Source organism: Mustela nigripes, chromosome 5 (assembly GCF_022355385.1).
Source record: "Mustela nigripes isolate SB6536 chromosome 5, MUSNIG.SB6536, whole genome shotgun sequence".
Classification (NCBI taxonomy): Eukaryota; Metazoa; Chordata; class Mammalia; order Carnivora; family Mustelidae; genus Mustela; species Mustela nigripes.
This window is the reverse complement of record NC_081561.1, coordinates 80,202,049-80,217,303: the sequence shown is the minus strand read 5'-3', so window position 1 is coordinate 80,217,303 and position 15,255 is coordinate 80,202,049. Positions and strand designations below refer to the sequence as shown.

The window sequence follows — 15,255 nt, the reverse complement described above, 5'->3', positions numbered from 1 at the left end:
CAGATAGCAGGCTTTCCTGTCAGGTAACGATAATGGAAACAATAATTATTTTAGAAATGACAGGTGCTACATTCATTGAGCGGATATTGTCGTCAGACACACGACCACTTGCTTTACCTTGTGCCGTCTCATGTATCATTCACCCCCACTGAGCAAGGGGCTCAGAGCTGGGTGCTCATAAAGGGCGCGGGGGCCAGGTGCCCACACAGAGCTGAGGACCTAGCTTTGTGATCCCAACACATGTACGTGTCACCTCTGTGCGGTCCTTCCTCTGGTAATTCTGTAGCAAGTGTTTCCGAAATGTCTGTTAGCCCTTTAAAGCTCTAGGCTTCTCCATGTTTGCTGACACACTATGACTCCAATTTAAAAGTAGACCAGTTTGATTCTGCAGACTTTTGAGATAATGGTTAACAAAAGGATTTTTAGATCTTTAAACCTTGTGCAACTTTTCTTAGGATAGGAGACGATGTTTCTAAAAGCAGGGCATTCATAATTCGTCTGCAGAGTGCTTTGAATCAGATCTGGATTTTGTTCTGTTTTTATCATGAAAGATGCAAATGATTTCTTCAGACAATTAAAATGGCCTTCAGATTGAGGTCATTAAAGACACAGATCTTTCTGTTGATCGGTAGCCACTCAGCCAAACTAATATTAGTGGAAAAAGAACATAATAATACAGCGGTTATTCTTCTTTGAGTGGTTGATAGGACCTGTCACCCTTCTAAGTGCTGTGCATGGACCGGTTCTTTTAATCTTTACAACACCATTGTCATCTTCACTTTACATTTGGAAAGTCTGCAACACAGAGAAGTCAGGAAATGTGCCCATGGTCCCGTAGACAGTCACGGGTGAAGATGGAATTTAGAGCCAGGCCCTGGGGCTCACAGTGCCCACTGCATACCCGCTCTGCTGTGCTTCCTTCTCTCCTCCCCGCCCCCCGGCTTTTGGTGGTGGTGGCAGTGTATAAACAAGATTAACACAGGCCCCTATAGCCCGGCGTTAAAACTGTCCCTTAAACTTGGCACTGTAGATCCAGAGTAAGTCAATTTATGTCATCTGCCACTTCATAGAGAACTTTATTGTTTAAATGTCTGATTGGCTTTAGTAACTGAAATGTGCGTTTTTCTTGAAACGTTCCTTTAGTTTCCATAGGTAATTAATAATAAACATTATGATAATATAATGTGGAGATAATAGTATCTGAAACAATAATACCTGATTTATAATGGGAGGATTTTTGTAAAATTAAAATGTTACTGTGCTTCTTAAGCAGTAAAATATGTAAAAGTTGATTTCTTTTGTGATGTCACCTTAGATTGCCTTGCGCAGGACCATTAGAACTCTAGAATGATTAGGTCATTATTATTTCCCGAAAGTGAAATGGTAGAGGTCTAATAGTGATTTTGATGTTGTTTTTATGAAGATATGTTCTCCTTTGGTAAAGAAAAGTAATGTCAAAAGGAAACAATTGTTCAGTGATCTTGAAACACTTTGTTGCTTGGCCTATATTTTGGTAGGAAATTTATTGGCATTACCATTGACTTAAGCTGCCAAAAATATTCTTTTAGAAAAAGCTAAATAAATGTCTGTCAGTCCGTTTTTGTTTTGATATTTGCTTCTATTTAATTGCAACTTAATTAAGGATTTCTTTGTTGTCAGAAAATTAATCTGTAAGTTAATATTTTTTGTATGTGGTCACCAGTGCCATTTGGGTAAAGAAGTATTTTATCTCAAGTTGAAATAAAATAAAAATCCTCTAGTTAATGACTTTCCTAATCTTACATTGTGATAGATATATGCCTTTAAAATACTTGCCTTGTATTTCTTGGATTTATATTTTTGAAATATCTTTTACAAAATGCATAAGTGGATGATATGATACATATTTAAATGGCAACCAACCGTCTGTTACCTTATAAACAAATTAGACTAGGGGCACCTGGGTGGCTCAGTCGTTAAGCGTCTGCCTTCCGCTCAGTCATGATCCCAGAGTTCTGGGATCAAGCCCAACATCGGGCTCCCTGCTCAGAGGGAAGCCTGCTTCTCCCTCTCCCATCCCCCACTGCTTGTTTTCCCTCTTTTGCTGTGTCTCTCTGTCAAGTAAGTAAATAAAATCTTTAAAAATAAAAAAAAATTAGACTAAAGAAATATGATTGTGTAGAACTCTCCTCACCTGGACTTAGATATTTAACTGGTTACAGATCCCAGTCTATATAAATGAGAGCCCGCTTTCATAACTGGAGGAAAATATAAAACCAACAACCTCATTTTATAAGGGCTTTTTGTAGCATTGGGATTGTTTTATTAAATTAAGACTGAAATATTCAGCAGTAGTTCTCACTGTGTTAGAAGTTCTAGAACTTGTAGCCCAACTTCCCTTCTCTAAAATCCTGGTGAAAGACAACTCAAAAGCTGTTCTTCAATTCTATTCTGAGAACGGGAATTCTGGAAAACGGATAGGTAGACATGTCTTTGGATTTTCTAGCTACTTAAATTCAGGTGCCCTCCAGCCTGTATTTATTGAGCACCTGCCGTATATGGGACCTAGCACAGATCTGTGCGAAGTTATGTAAGATAAACTAATAACCAGAAAATCAGAAAACACTAATGGAGGTTTTCTTAATTTTGTTTCAAATTGTTTTGTGAAGACTGCAGTTTCTCAGGTTTCTCTCTTTGTGAGTTCAATTAATTTTGTAAAAGAAGAGGAGAAAGTTAAATCTTTAAAAAGATCTATGCCTTTACCTAGATATTCTTTAAGATTTCTCATAATTCCCACAAGTCAGTAACCTGTTTCTAGTTTAAAATTTTTTAAAAAAATTTGAGTTGGGTTTCATGAATCGGATGTGATAACACCCGTAGGCCTAAAAGGGGTGTTGTCACTGCTGGGGGTCTAGTTACTGGAACTAGAAATGAGAGCTACCAGTACATCCTCCTGTGAAGCTGATCTTCTAGGAAGACCTGGCCTTTGGTTGAGAGAGGCAGTCAACTGAGGTGACCCTATAGATGGCTGCCAGATACCCCCAACCTCACTTTTCTCTTTACTTCCTGTCTTTTGTTTTGTTTTTGAATAGTTACACTTTATTGGTTCAGATAACATGAGACCTGTCCTTTTATATGTCACACGTATGATACATTGTTGACTGTAGCTGCATATACATCATGCATTTGGTACGTTGTGGACTGGCCACATGTTGTGCAGCTGGTCTCTAGAAGGCTCTAGCTTCATCCTCACTGAAGCTTTATGCCTGGTGACTAACAACTCCCCATTTCCCTCTTCTGCCAGTCCCTGGTAACCACCATTCCAGTCTGGAATCTATGAGTTTGTTCTGGCTTCCTCATACAAGTGAAATCATGTAGTCCCTGCCTTTCTGTGTCTGGCTCGTTTCATGTAGCACCATGTCCTCCAGATCCATCCATGTTGTGGGTTGCAGAATTCTTTTTCTCGTAAGGCCAAGTATCACTCCGCTCTGTGCATAGACTTTATCCGTTCATTTCTTGGTGAAGGTTTATGTTGTTTCCCCATCTTCGCTATTGCCAATAGTGTTGTAATGAACATAGGAGTGCTTCTGATTTCTTTTCAGGATCCCAATTTCAGATTTTTTTTTCTTTGATAAATATCTAGAAGTGGGATTGTTGGATCATATGGTAATTCTGTGTTGAATGGTTTGAGGAAGCTCCATACTGTTTTCCATAACTTTTACATCATTGTGCATTGCCACTGAAGGTGCACAGGAGTCCCAATTTCTCCACCTGCTTGCCAACACTTGTTGTCTTTCGTGTAATAATTTTGGGGGATGGGGTAGTTTTTTTTTAGGGTCATCAATGCCTATTTTCCCCTTGAGGTATTCTTTAGAAATTCTTTTTTCCTCTGGTTGATCTTCCATTTACTATAGAGTGTACTTCATGAATAGATGATAAAGATACATGTGATTTAGCTAACTTGTTTTTCATGAATGAATATTTCTTCCCTTTTTTTTTTGAGGGGCAGGGTGAGAGAGAGAGAGACGGGAAGGGCAGAGGGAGAGGGAGAGAGAATCTTTAACCCACTGAGCCACCCAGGTACCCTGGGAGAGAGAGAGAATCTTAAGCAGACTCCATGCTCAGCACCAGAGCCTAACGTTGGCCTTGACCTCACAACCGTGAGATCACAACCTGAGCTGAAGTCAAGAAGTTGGGCTCTTGACTGAGCCACCCAGGTGCCCCGAGAATGAATACTTCTTTATCATTGCAGTGATGAGCCTGCCAGTGACCCTTTCTTTTCTATAGATGATTACTTTCTTATAGAGCATTCTTAGATCCTCCTTAACTGGATTGGTAGGTAGGAAAACACTGTCATAGTCAATGAGAAGAGAGAGAGAGAGAGAAAGAATGATAAATGACCATATTTCTCACCCTGCCTCTCTTATTTATGATCAGGATGCTGAGAAATTTAATCTTTCTGTGCCTTTACCTTGACTGGAATCTGTAGTTGTTGCCTTTAAGCAGAAGATTTCTTAAAAAAACAAACAAACACAAAACAAGCCGAAGGTTGAAAAATACTTGAAATTATAACGAACTCTTTAAGAAATCCCTTCTCGGAGGGATGGCTGAGTGGCTCCATTGGTTAAGCATCTGCCTTCGGCTCAGGTCGTGGGCCCAGGATCCTGGGATTGAGCCCCGCATTGGGCTCCTTGCTCAGCAGGGAGCCTGCTTCTTCCTCTACCCTAGCCTGCAGCTCTCCTGCTTGTGTTCTCTCTTTCTCTCTCTCTGACAAATAAGTGAATAAATAAAATCTTAAAAAAAAAAAAAAAAAAAAGGAAAAAAGAAATCACTCCTTGGAGAATGAAAGAAAAAATTTTGATGGAGCTTATGTTCTGGAATTGTCAACTGAAGCCATCTTGTTTAATAAATGCTATAAGAGCTCCAAGATTATCTTTGTTTGTTAAGATGTTTTGCCAACTCGTGATTAGACAATGGAAGCGAGACAATTCCAATTGTATGCCAGACAAGATTGGATTTATTTACTAAAAACATACTTTTGCATAAGCCTGAAAGTATTTGACATCAAGAAGGTTTGCCTTCATTTATTATGAGCCCAGGGTGTAAGCAGTGGAATTGTGTTGGCAAGTAACAATGTTAGTCATCTCTACAGATCTGCTGTGTGCTGTGTTCTTCATGGGAAAGCATTGCTTGATGGAGTGGATTCCTGAGTTGGATTGGATGTTCTTTCCCAGGAGAAATAGACATAAATATTGAGAATTACTAATGGTAATGGATTGCCACTTGGCACTTATAGCTAGAAGCAAGAATTCAGACATATGTGTTTATATAAATGATTTAAGCTAATACAAATAAATAGCCTTTGATATACACTGAGAACAGCTGCTCTTTTGCTCAGGTTGTGGGAAACATACTATTCATGAATACATGACTGTGGCTTTAGTCATCTTATCGCTATCCTAAAGCTCTGTATGTAGGAGGATTTATAAATAATGTTCTTTTTTCATTAGAAACTTTAGGCAGCTTTTTGCTCTTTAAGTTGAGTAATCTTAGTAAAATGGGATATTAAAATATAAAGTTTCAACTTTTTTTAAAAAAGAAAATTCATAAAGGCTCCTATTTCAGTTCTTTGTTTCTCCCTACAGGCTTGTGTCTCCAGAGCAGCCACCAAAGGCCAAGTTCCTGACCTTGGGGTCCAAATTCCGCTACAGCGGCCGTACCCAAGCCCAGACCCGTCAGGCAAGCACCCTCATTGATAGGCCAGCGCCACACTTTGAGCGTACCTCTAGCAAACGTGTCTCCAGGAGTCTAGATGGAGGTAAACACATTTATGATAGTTTGGATTCCTTTACTCTTTTCTCTAATCCAGTGGGGTCAGAAAGTGGTGATGTAGTGAATGAGGTCCTCAGAAACATCCTAGAGGGATAGCTGTTTATTCTGAATAAATAAAATGGTATTTCTTATACTCACAAGAAAAGTTTATAGTGTTCTCAGCTGTCATTCTGAACATAAATTTATGCAGTGTATGCAAATATTGAGAATTCTTGTGGATAAGATGTTGGACAAACATATATCTGACTTAATTGTGATGTATTTTATGTGTTTTAATTTCTTAAGCTTGTTAATTAATGGCAAAAGTGGAATTCCTCAGATTTTGGTATGATAACATAAGAACTTTTATTCAAAGGAACTTAAAATGTTCTAATTTTATGAGTTTAAAAACCCTTACTGAAGCTTTCCAAACTTTCTAGCATATCGAAACCATCTGCTTCTTTCAAAGACTATGGTTGAAACGTCGTGCTCTAACAAAAGGAAGGGAAATACAGTGTAATGACTAGTTCTTCAGCCAAGGCTAGGGTGGGGGGAAGGGAGATTTGTATAAATTTCTATATTGTTTTATTAGAATTCTAATTAGCTACATATTTGTAGTTTTGTATATTTTACATATGGAAATAAATTGATATTCTTTTCCTTCATATATGTATCTTACTATCCTAATTTTGGCTTAATAGCAGGTCTTCTGTAAAGGAACTAAAGTTAATTCTATGTTAGAATGCTTTATAAGAAACTTCATTTTACTTTGTGCCTGGAAGAAATTAATTGATGAATGAATTTCTCTTAGAAGTAGTTTTCCAACATTTTTTAGTTGATTAATCTCAATATACATAAAAATAGTAATATTAAATTTAAATATTTGTTTCACTCCTATCTATCACCTACGACCTTTCTTGGTTGCTTCTTTTACTGACATTTTTCTGAAATAGGAACTAGAACAACTTCTGTTTTAAGTGGCTAAAACAGATATGCTAGTAGATAAAACTGCGCTCATTTGTGTGTGTATGTGTGTGTCTGTATGTGTGTGTTTATCATTTGAGTTTTTGAATATAGTTGATGTAACAATGTTACATCAGCTTCAGGTGTGTAACATAGTGATTCAACTTCTGTGTAATGCTATGTTTGCCACAAGTGAAGCCACCATCCATCACCATACAGTACTATTACACTATCATTGACTGTGTTTTCTCTTCTGTATTTCTCATCGTCATGACTTCTTCTTTCTGTAACTGGAAGCCTGTATCTCCCATTACACTTCACCCATTTTGCCCCTCCCCTCCCCCATTTCTCTCTGGCAACCATCAGTTCTCTGATTATAGGCCTGATTTTAAAATGTGCTCTCACTGATGAAGGATGGACACTCCTCAGCCTTGATCTATTTTTCTTGGAATAAACTTGGAAAAGAGATACAGGTAGACACACAGAGATCTGTCCAGGGATTTGTTGATGGGCATTTTTGTATATATAGTAATTAAATCTTGACTCTGGAGAATCTTCCATATAATTTTGAGATGACAGGTAGTGCAAGGGATTCATAAATTGTGGTTCAAGTAAATGTCCACATTTCCAAATGTGGTAATTTAAATTTAGTGAATTTTTAATGTGCAATAGCTATCAGTGTATCTTTTAGCTCATCAACAACACAGCACTTTTTTCAAGTAAATGTGAAAAATGTGCCTGCTCATGGAAATATTTCACAAGCCTTGCCCCTTACCACAGAGAATTTATCTAAGTGCTGCCTAACTGCTGTCAGTGTTGGTTGATGCCCTGAGAGAAGTCATTCCTGCTGCTGGAATATTGCCTGTTTCAGCCTTTGTTTTAAACTCTGAGGCATTACAACTCTTATATTGCAAATTCTAGAGTTTAGAAAGAGCAATTAGCCACTGTGTTTTGACATAGATAAACACGGCTCGAGGAAACCCACCATCTGCACAACCTCTGTACAATCCTCTGCACAACCCAAGTGGTGAGTGCAGAGGATTATAGTAGGTCTGTATCTGAAAACAATGATTTTTACAAGTAAAAGCAACAAACATGGCACAGTGATCCATTATTTTTCCTTTTGTGTTTTGGACACTGTAATTCATCAGATGGGCCAGTCATCAAAAGGATTATTGTGTTCTTGTGAAAAATAGAAGGCTTTTCGTGCCAATACATGACCAGACAGCCAGTGAACTATTTGGTGAGGGATTCCAGGCTTTTTACCTCCTAAAGCAAAGTGAAGCTGTAACCTGGTACTAAACTGTATTTTCACCACCACTGCCCAGCAATATACCTTCCTGTTGTTGTTGTTGACATGGGTTATATTTTCTTGTCCCTGTTTAGTTTTTAAGTTACACCGGACTAATTTAGATTCATAAATATTCCTTACTTTAATGTTTGGCAAGTGAAAACAAATCTCCCAGTTCTTGCATGCAATCTAAAAATGAATGTGATATCTAAGATGAAGCATTAAAATAAAAATCAGTCTAGAACAGCCTTTTTTAACAGTGGGATTCTGAGATTGGGAAATCAAACCCCAAAGGAGGCAAATGAGTTATTTAAGAGAACAACCGAGATGCATCTGAGATTGGAGGAGACAGTGATGTCCTGAAAATGGAGACTGTAATAAGCAGGAACCTGAGATTGAGCCATGGGAGAAGGAAGGCCCATCTGGGAAAGAACCATTTTGGTTGAGACTTGAGGGATGAGGGGGAGCTAGCACTGAGTAGAGCTGGAGATAAAGCATTCTCGGTGGCAGAAACAGCAGGTCTAAAAGTTTTAAGATGAGGGAGAGCTTGATGCAGGCCAGAAACAGAAAGAAGACTAGTTAGAGCTTTGTAAATGATGGGGAGAGGTAGGCTAGGGACAGGTCATACAGGACCTTGTAGGCCACGAGGAAGAATACAGTTTTTATTCCAGTGCTATTGAAGTGTGTATGTGTGTGTGTGTGTGTGTTACACACATGTGTGCACACTTACACCAGCCTGTAAGTGCACTATATTACCTTTTTAAAAAAATCAGTTGGTGCAATGTTGAGAGTGATTGATAGGACAAGAGAGGAAGCAGGCAGACTGGTTTGGAGTATTCCAGGTGAGAGGAATGAGGATCTTGCTTGGGCAAGAGTAACCAGCTGGCCATTTGGCACCATAACCTGAGCACCTGCGGCCTCCAGGCTTCTCAGGGTTCAACAAGTACTTAAGACCTAGAAAAGGTTTTTTGTCTCAAAATGCAAAAAAACCCCAAAACAAATAGCGTGCCCTCCTGCACACTGAAATTAATGTGTCTAAAAGCATGCAAAATAAGTATTTTGTCAACCTCGTTATATAACTTTAAATTTGATATTCATTAACATTTTGCTTACCTTACACCTTAAACCATTTGTAGGTCAGAGTTTACCATTTTGCAATAATTTGCGTATGGGCAAGAGGTGCTTAAAAATCATAATCATAAATTGAAAGAGTTACTCATAGTCCTAGATTTTCCAAGGAAGAGTTATTAAAATCTTTTCAAAAGTTAAAAATGTTGAGAAATAATTATGCTTCATGTAAGATGTGACTTTATTTTGTGATTTTGTTGTGGGCTTTCAGAAGTGGGAGTACTTAAGGACCACCAGAGTCTTAAAGTGGCCCAGAGTGGTAAAAATGCAGAGGAAGAACTGGCCACATTTAGATTCAGTTGGATTTGATGGTGTTGAGGGATGAAGGCCGAAGGCATTAAGGTTTCTGGCTTGGTTAACTGGTGAACATATGAGTGTGGTATCTGGCGAAAAAGACCAGGCTGGGGAAGAAGGAAGGTTTGGACAGGGTACATGAAGGGTGTGGGCTGAGAGCTTTCTTGTAATACAGAGATTGGGGTGCTTGATGCCTCCCTAGTTCAATCTGGCGGATCACACAATCCCTACCCTCTAGGAGCTTGTGGCCTAGAGGGCTTTGTGTCTACTGCACTTCTCTGGGGACATAGAACCACTGTCAGTCACCCTGTCAGTCAAGCACTTTTTATACAGGTGAAATAACCTTAGTCATTGGGGGCTTGAGGGAGAAGCTACATATGGACAGAGGCTTTGTCATTGCTCCTCACTTGCATTTGCTGAAATGTTATGCCCTCTTAGGTTGATCTGCTGTATGACAGAAATTTCAACCCAATGTATGTTCCTGTTCATCTGCAGGAGAGATGAAGGAAATACATGAGGGCCAGGTTTTCTGGGTCAGGAAGTATCTGTGTATTAGATTTACTGTAGCTCAAGTTGAGGCATTCAGCGGGGAGGTTAGAAAAATGAAAACTATTAAACATAGAAGTTATTTCTGTAATACCGACCTTTCCAGTCTTGTCATAATTTTGAAAGGTATTCAAATTAAAGGTTGCTTTATGGAAAAATCTTAAAAACTTACTTAAGCAAGTCATTTTAATCCTTAGATAATTATTTGTTGCGGTAAATAGATTCAGAAATAAGTTCAGGCAAGATCAAAGAGACCCTAGAGAATTCAAATATTGCTCACTTTAGGATTCTGACATTATGTGCCATGTCTGTTTCAGCTGGTCTTAGAGCTCCTCCTACTGGCCAATGATCAGACTCTGCATCCTTCAAAAATCGGATTTGAGAGCCTGGTGTAGTTGAATGGGTTAAAATTTGGACTATAATTAGAATTTGGAAAAGTTTAAAAATGGGTTTGATATGTTGGTATCTTCAGAGCTCAAGCAACGTTCCTGCTAAATGTCTGCATGCTGCCTGTTTCTCACTGTAAGCTTGACCATTGAAATGCCCTGAAGTAATCCCAAGTGACCCTTCTTTCCTAGCTCCAGTTGGTGTTATGGATCAAAGTCTTATGAAGGATTTTCCTGGACCTGCTGGGGAGGTTTCAGCATATGGCCCCAGAGTTGTCAGCACTGCTGTGGTTCAAGATGGGGATGGCAGGAGGGACCTCAGAAGCCCGACTAAAGTCCCACATGTGCAATTCATTGAAGGAAAGGTATGGTAAATTAGCAGAAAAATGTAATCTTAAGTGTACTTTGACTGGAGGCTGTTACATTTGTTGTTTCAGAACTCAGGTATTATTTAGAATTAGCGTATGTTCTCTGTGATAGAAGTTGTCAGTATGTAGGCTTCTACTGGTTTGAACAGGGTCTCAAACATTTTTCTAATTGTTGTTCAAAGCAAAATATTGTAATGTAAGTTATATTAATGCAAGCAAGTAATTTAGTAGCCTAAAATTTTTAACTGTCTGCAAAATCATCCTTTTTAGCTAAATCCCTCTACTATAGGAGCTGTGGTGACTTGAAATTTATATTTGTTTGTTACAAGTAATTTTAAGTATAGTCTCAAGTATTTTAATTACGTTGACTTGAGGGCTTTTTTTTTGAAATGAACAAAGATGGTTTTTATGAAAAGTGTTATTTTTCATTAATTTCTAAGTGAAGAAGAAATTCTTAAGCCAAAGGTGATTATTTTGTGAACAGTGAATGGGAAGATGGTGTGTTGCTTATTTCCTTATTTGGCGCATACACTGTAGTGAATGGAGAAGTAACTGATGCTGTGTTTTCAAATTTGTCACTATTATTTTATGATACCTTTTTACCTTGGGCAAGTACTTGGAGGTAGATTTGCAGAGGCTTGGAGTTCATCGGATCACTCTTCTATATCTGCACAAAGCAACTTTTTTTGTAGATAACATTGGAAGTGAACGCAAGAAGGAAATGAAATCCTGCAATAGATTTATAATGTTTTCTAAATTTTAACTTTTGAAAAATGTAAACACCTGCAACATGAATTTATAAAGAAACCACTAGATGAAGGAGCAGCCAGTGGCTCAAGAATTCCTGTCCTGACAACCTGTCGTCATGGAGGAGGGCTCAGGGACCACAGGGGGGCCTTATAGGAACCCCAGGGACTCAGCCATCAGGTCCTCCAAATGCCTTTGTTAAAGAATTTGTGACTATCATGCTGAAATTAATTATTTGGTTGAAAATAATTTAGTTAAAAATAACCAACAAGATCTCTTTAACTAGTGAAAAGTTAGAGTCTTTTATAATTATGCTATTAAGGCCCCCAGTGGTTGTTACATCTGAAACAGGAGCTCAGCCTTTCAGAGTCTCCCTACCATTTTCCCTAGTTACTTTGATACATGCAGTTATTTTTAAAAGTTACTTTAAATTCCAAAGGAAATTCTGCTTATCTTCAGCAAATGACTGGGTGTAATGCTTTGAATACTTGTCAGCAGCCAGGTTTATGAGTAAGAATGTCGTTTGAGTTTCATTGGGTCTATTTGCAATCCGTAAGAAAATACTAAATCCAGTTTTTCTCTTTAAAAAAGATCATGTAATTCATGTTCTAACTGCACTGTGTTAATAACAATCCCTACTTGCAAGTACAAGTTTTCACTAACTGCCCATTTCTTCTCTTTCTCTCTTGCCTTTGTTTCTCCTTTGAATGTTATCTGTTGTGCGATTTCTCATTGAATCATGGGTTTGCTCCCGAGGGTAGCCTGTTCCCATGTGTCCACCATCACCTCTCATTCGCTGTGTTTCCTCTCTTTCCCCAAACCTTTTACCGGTCCCTGAGATGGACTTGCTTTCAGACATTTCGGAGGAGGACCCCTTTGGGGAGGCTGACCAGATCACACTAGACAGCTTAGAGCTCCCTTCCAGCGGTGAGCTGTCCGAGCTGGGGGACTGCGAAGTCCCTGCCCTTGATTCTGTCTCGGGTCCCATTGCAGCCCCTCCTCAGCCTGACTGTCCTCCCACCCATGAGAAGCCTCTAAAAGAGGCTGACCGCAAGGGTTCTGAATTTGGGTACTTTTCCTTCCATTTCTGCAAATGCTTCCCACCTAGCTTCCCCTCCCTTCTCGATGACGATGGGTATCTTGCTTTCCCCAGCCTCCCCAAGGTCTGGGTCTCCTTCCTCCCCGACGATATCCAGCACTACCTTCCTATTACCTCCCCTTCCTTTCTTCCTTCCCTCATCCTCATCTTCGGACTCCTTCTCTCTGCTTCTCAGTCAGTGCCTTTTTCTCTCACCTTTTCCCTTCCTCTGGCTCTATCCCTCTGCTATCTGGAGGCTAAAGCCACTTCCTTCAGTGTTTCTCATGACTGTGACTTGAATGACAAAACAGAGGAGGAGGAAGCAATTGCTGGGACTCCCACCTAAGCTTTAATTTGTGGGGTCAACAAAACTCCAGCTTCCTAATATAGAGTGTAAACATGTGCATAAATTTCACCACTGAGTACCCTCAAAATAGTATGGTCTGCACATTTTCACATACATGGTGTTTTAGTGCATGAGAAATACATGTAAATAAGTACTTCCCCTTCATTGATTTCCATGGACCAGGTCCACACATTCGAAGTTGAGAACCAAGTTAGGGATTATTTTGTAAATATCTAGACTGTACTAGGTCTTCAGAACAAAACAAAACAAAACAATAACAGGAAACCTCTGTTGCCCTTAACAATCCTTATTGGCTTTGTCTGTTTTCCAGACAAATAGCAAGTCTGTCAATGCTGTTCCTGTAGGACGGACACTTGTTTCAATATAGAACTTAGATTCTGTGGACATAACCGTGATTGATGTGTATTAGTAGAACTCCTTAGTGCCGTTATTTCTCGTTAGGAAGCCAAGCTTGTTCTTGCATTTATGAGGATGCATCTGTAACCTTTACTCCTGACATTTATGGGTCTAATCTCATAAATTCCTTGTCTCCCTGTTACTGTTAGCATTGTGGAACCAGATGAATTTCAGGTAGTTTTTTTTTATTTTTTATTTTTTTGCTTTTTTGTTTTTTGTTTTTAACTCTAAATCATGTAGTTTTATGAAAGAGTCACTGTCAGGTATTTGTAAGGAAGATATTACTCTTTAAGAAATACATATGAAAAATGAAACACAGCTTTTTGAAAATTTAGACTATTTGCCCTACGGTTGGGCCGCATAGTGTCCCTTTATTTAAGATTATGTGTCCGGTTTGAGGATTTTTGCCCCTAGATAGGGCTACCTCTACACTACAGGTTGGTGCTAATGTGTGCAGGATGTTTTTGTTTTGCTAGTGTGGTCTGGTGACTTTGTGTCTCATAGCCTGTGGGTACTAGCCATACATAGAGAAAAATCACTATTTAGAACAAACCTAAAGAAAAATGTAAAGACAATGCCATGAGTAAGCATACTGGGTGAAACCACTATTCCCAAATGTTACCGGAAGAATGCCAAAAATTGGCATTTTAGAGAATTAAGTATTGACCAATCAATTGGAACATGATCTTAATAGGTTGTTGGATAACTCTTACTTTTCCTTCTGATAAGAAGATACTCTGAGCTCCTGATCACCTCAGAAATACTTGATTTAAAGGGAGAGAAAAAAAAAGAAAGCATTTTGAACTCTCACATTTAACACTCTCATTCCAGTAAAGAAGAAAAGGAATGTTCATGATCCTGCTATAAATTAACACGTGAAGTTTACCCTATTGTCTTTTGGTCTCAGAATCATTATTTTTCCTTTTTTGTTATTCCTCTTCTTGAGTCATAGTTATCAGGATTTATGCTTTTTTAAAAATAAATATATTGAAGTATAATTGCCATACAGTGTTACATTAGTTTCAGGTATAACATAATGATTCAGCAATTCTATAGTCTGTCACCATATGATGTTATTAGAATATTATTGACACTATTCCCTATGCTGTGCTTTTCATGTCCATGACTTAGTTTTAAATTTGCAGTTTTTTTTTTTCTTTTGGGTCATTAGATACTAAGAATTATCCAACCATGAAAAATTATTCTTATTTAAAGAATTTTGTGAAGAAAAAGTTGCTATAAAATATGAGTACTTTTAAATATGATTTTAGCATGCAAGTAGCAAAATAAACCAATTTTCCTCCCAAAGAAAGAAATCTATGTTAAAAAACTGAATTAGAGGGTGAATATGTGTCCCTGAGGTAAAATTTGGTTTTCACTTTCCATCATTCTACTTTGCCCTCATCCCTAGTTGATTTAGACTTTTCACATTAGGACAGATGGAATTATGCCATTTTTACACTCTCCTATTTTCATTTATGAGTAAAAACATTAAAAAAACACCACATAATCTAGGGACTGAGAAAGAGTGAAGCTTCCATTCTCCATTTCACCTTTGCAAAGGATTCCTTCCACCATTTGTTCGACACTGTAGGTGAAGAAAGACCAAAGTGGCTTTATGTTCTGCATCTTCTGAGGGCCAAACAGTAATTACAGGTTGGTAATCCTAGTTCACCATTTCAGTTCAAATACAACATCTCTGCATCCCTGGGTAGAGTTTCTACTGCTACTTTTCTTCTTTCTGGCCATTTGCTCTACGACTTTCAGGTGAAGAGGAAAGAAGAGGAGACACACACAGCTGGAGGAGGTGGAGATTTACCCCCCCTAAAATTAGATACCTGGTGGCTGCTGCCTGCCATACTTGTGTTTGCACATGCGCGCGTCCGGTGCGGGGGTGGGGT

At 38.6% G+C, this 15,255-nt stretch overlaps 1 protein-coding gene across 16 annotated transcripts in view; it reads left to right on the top strand.

Annotated features, from left to right (window-relative positions):
• EPB41L2 (erythrocyte membrane protein band 4.1 like 2) overlaps window positions 1-15,255 on the top strand; it is a 211,351-nt gene that overhangs the window by 160,341 nt on the left and 35,755 nt on the right. For 15 of the 16 annotated variants that reach the window (XM_059400722.1, XM_059400719.1, XM_059400726.1 and 12 more), the window contains exons 11-12: window positions 5,625-5,797; window positions 10,591-10,763. In XM_059400722.1, coding sequence (XP_059256705.1) covers window positions 5,625-5,797; window positions 10,591-10,763 — 346 coding nt within the window. Of the gene's footprint in view, window positions 1-5,624; window positions 5,798-10,590; window positions 10,764-12,274; window positions 15,011-15,121; window positions 15,162-15,255 lie in introns of all 16 variants that reach the window. The other variant, XR_009404466.1, reaches the window with a different exon arrangement.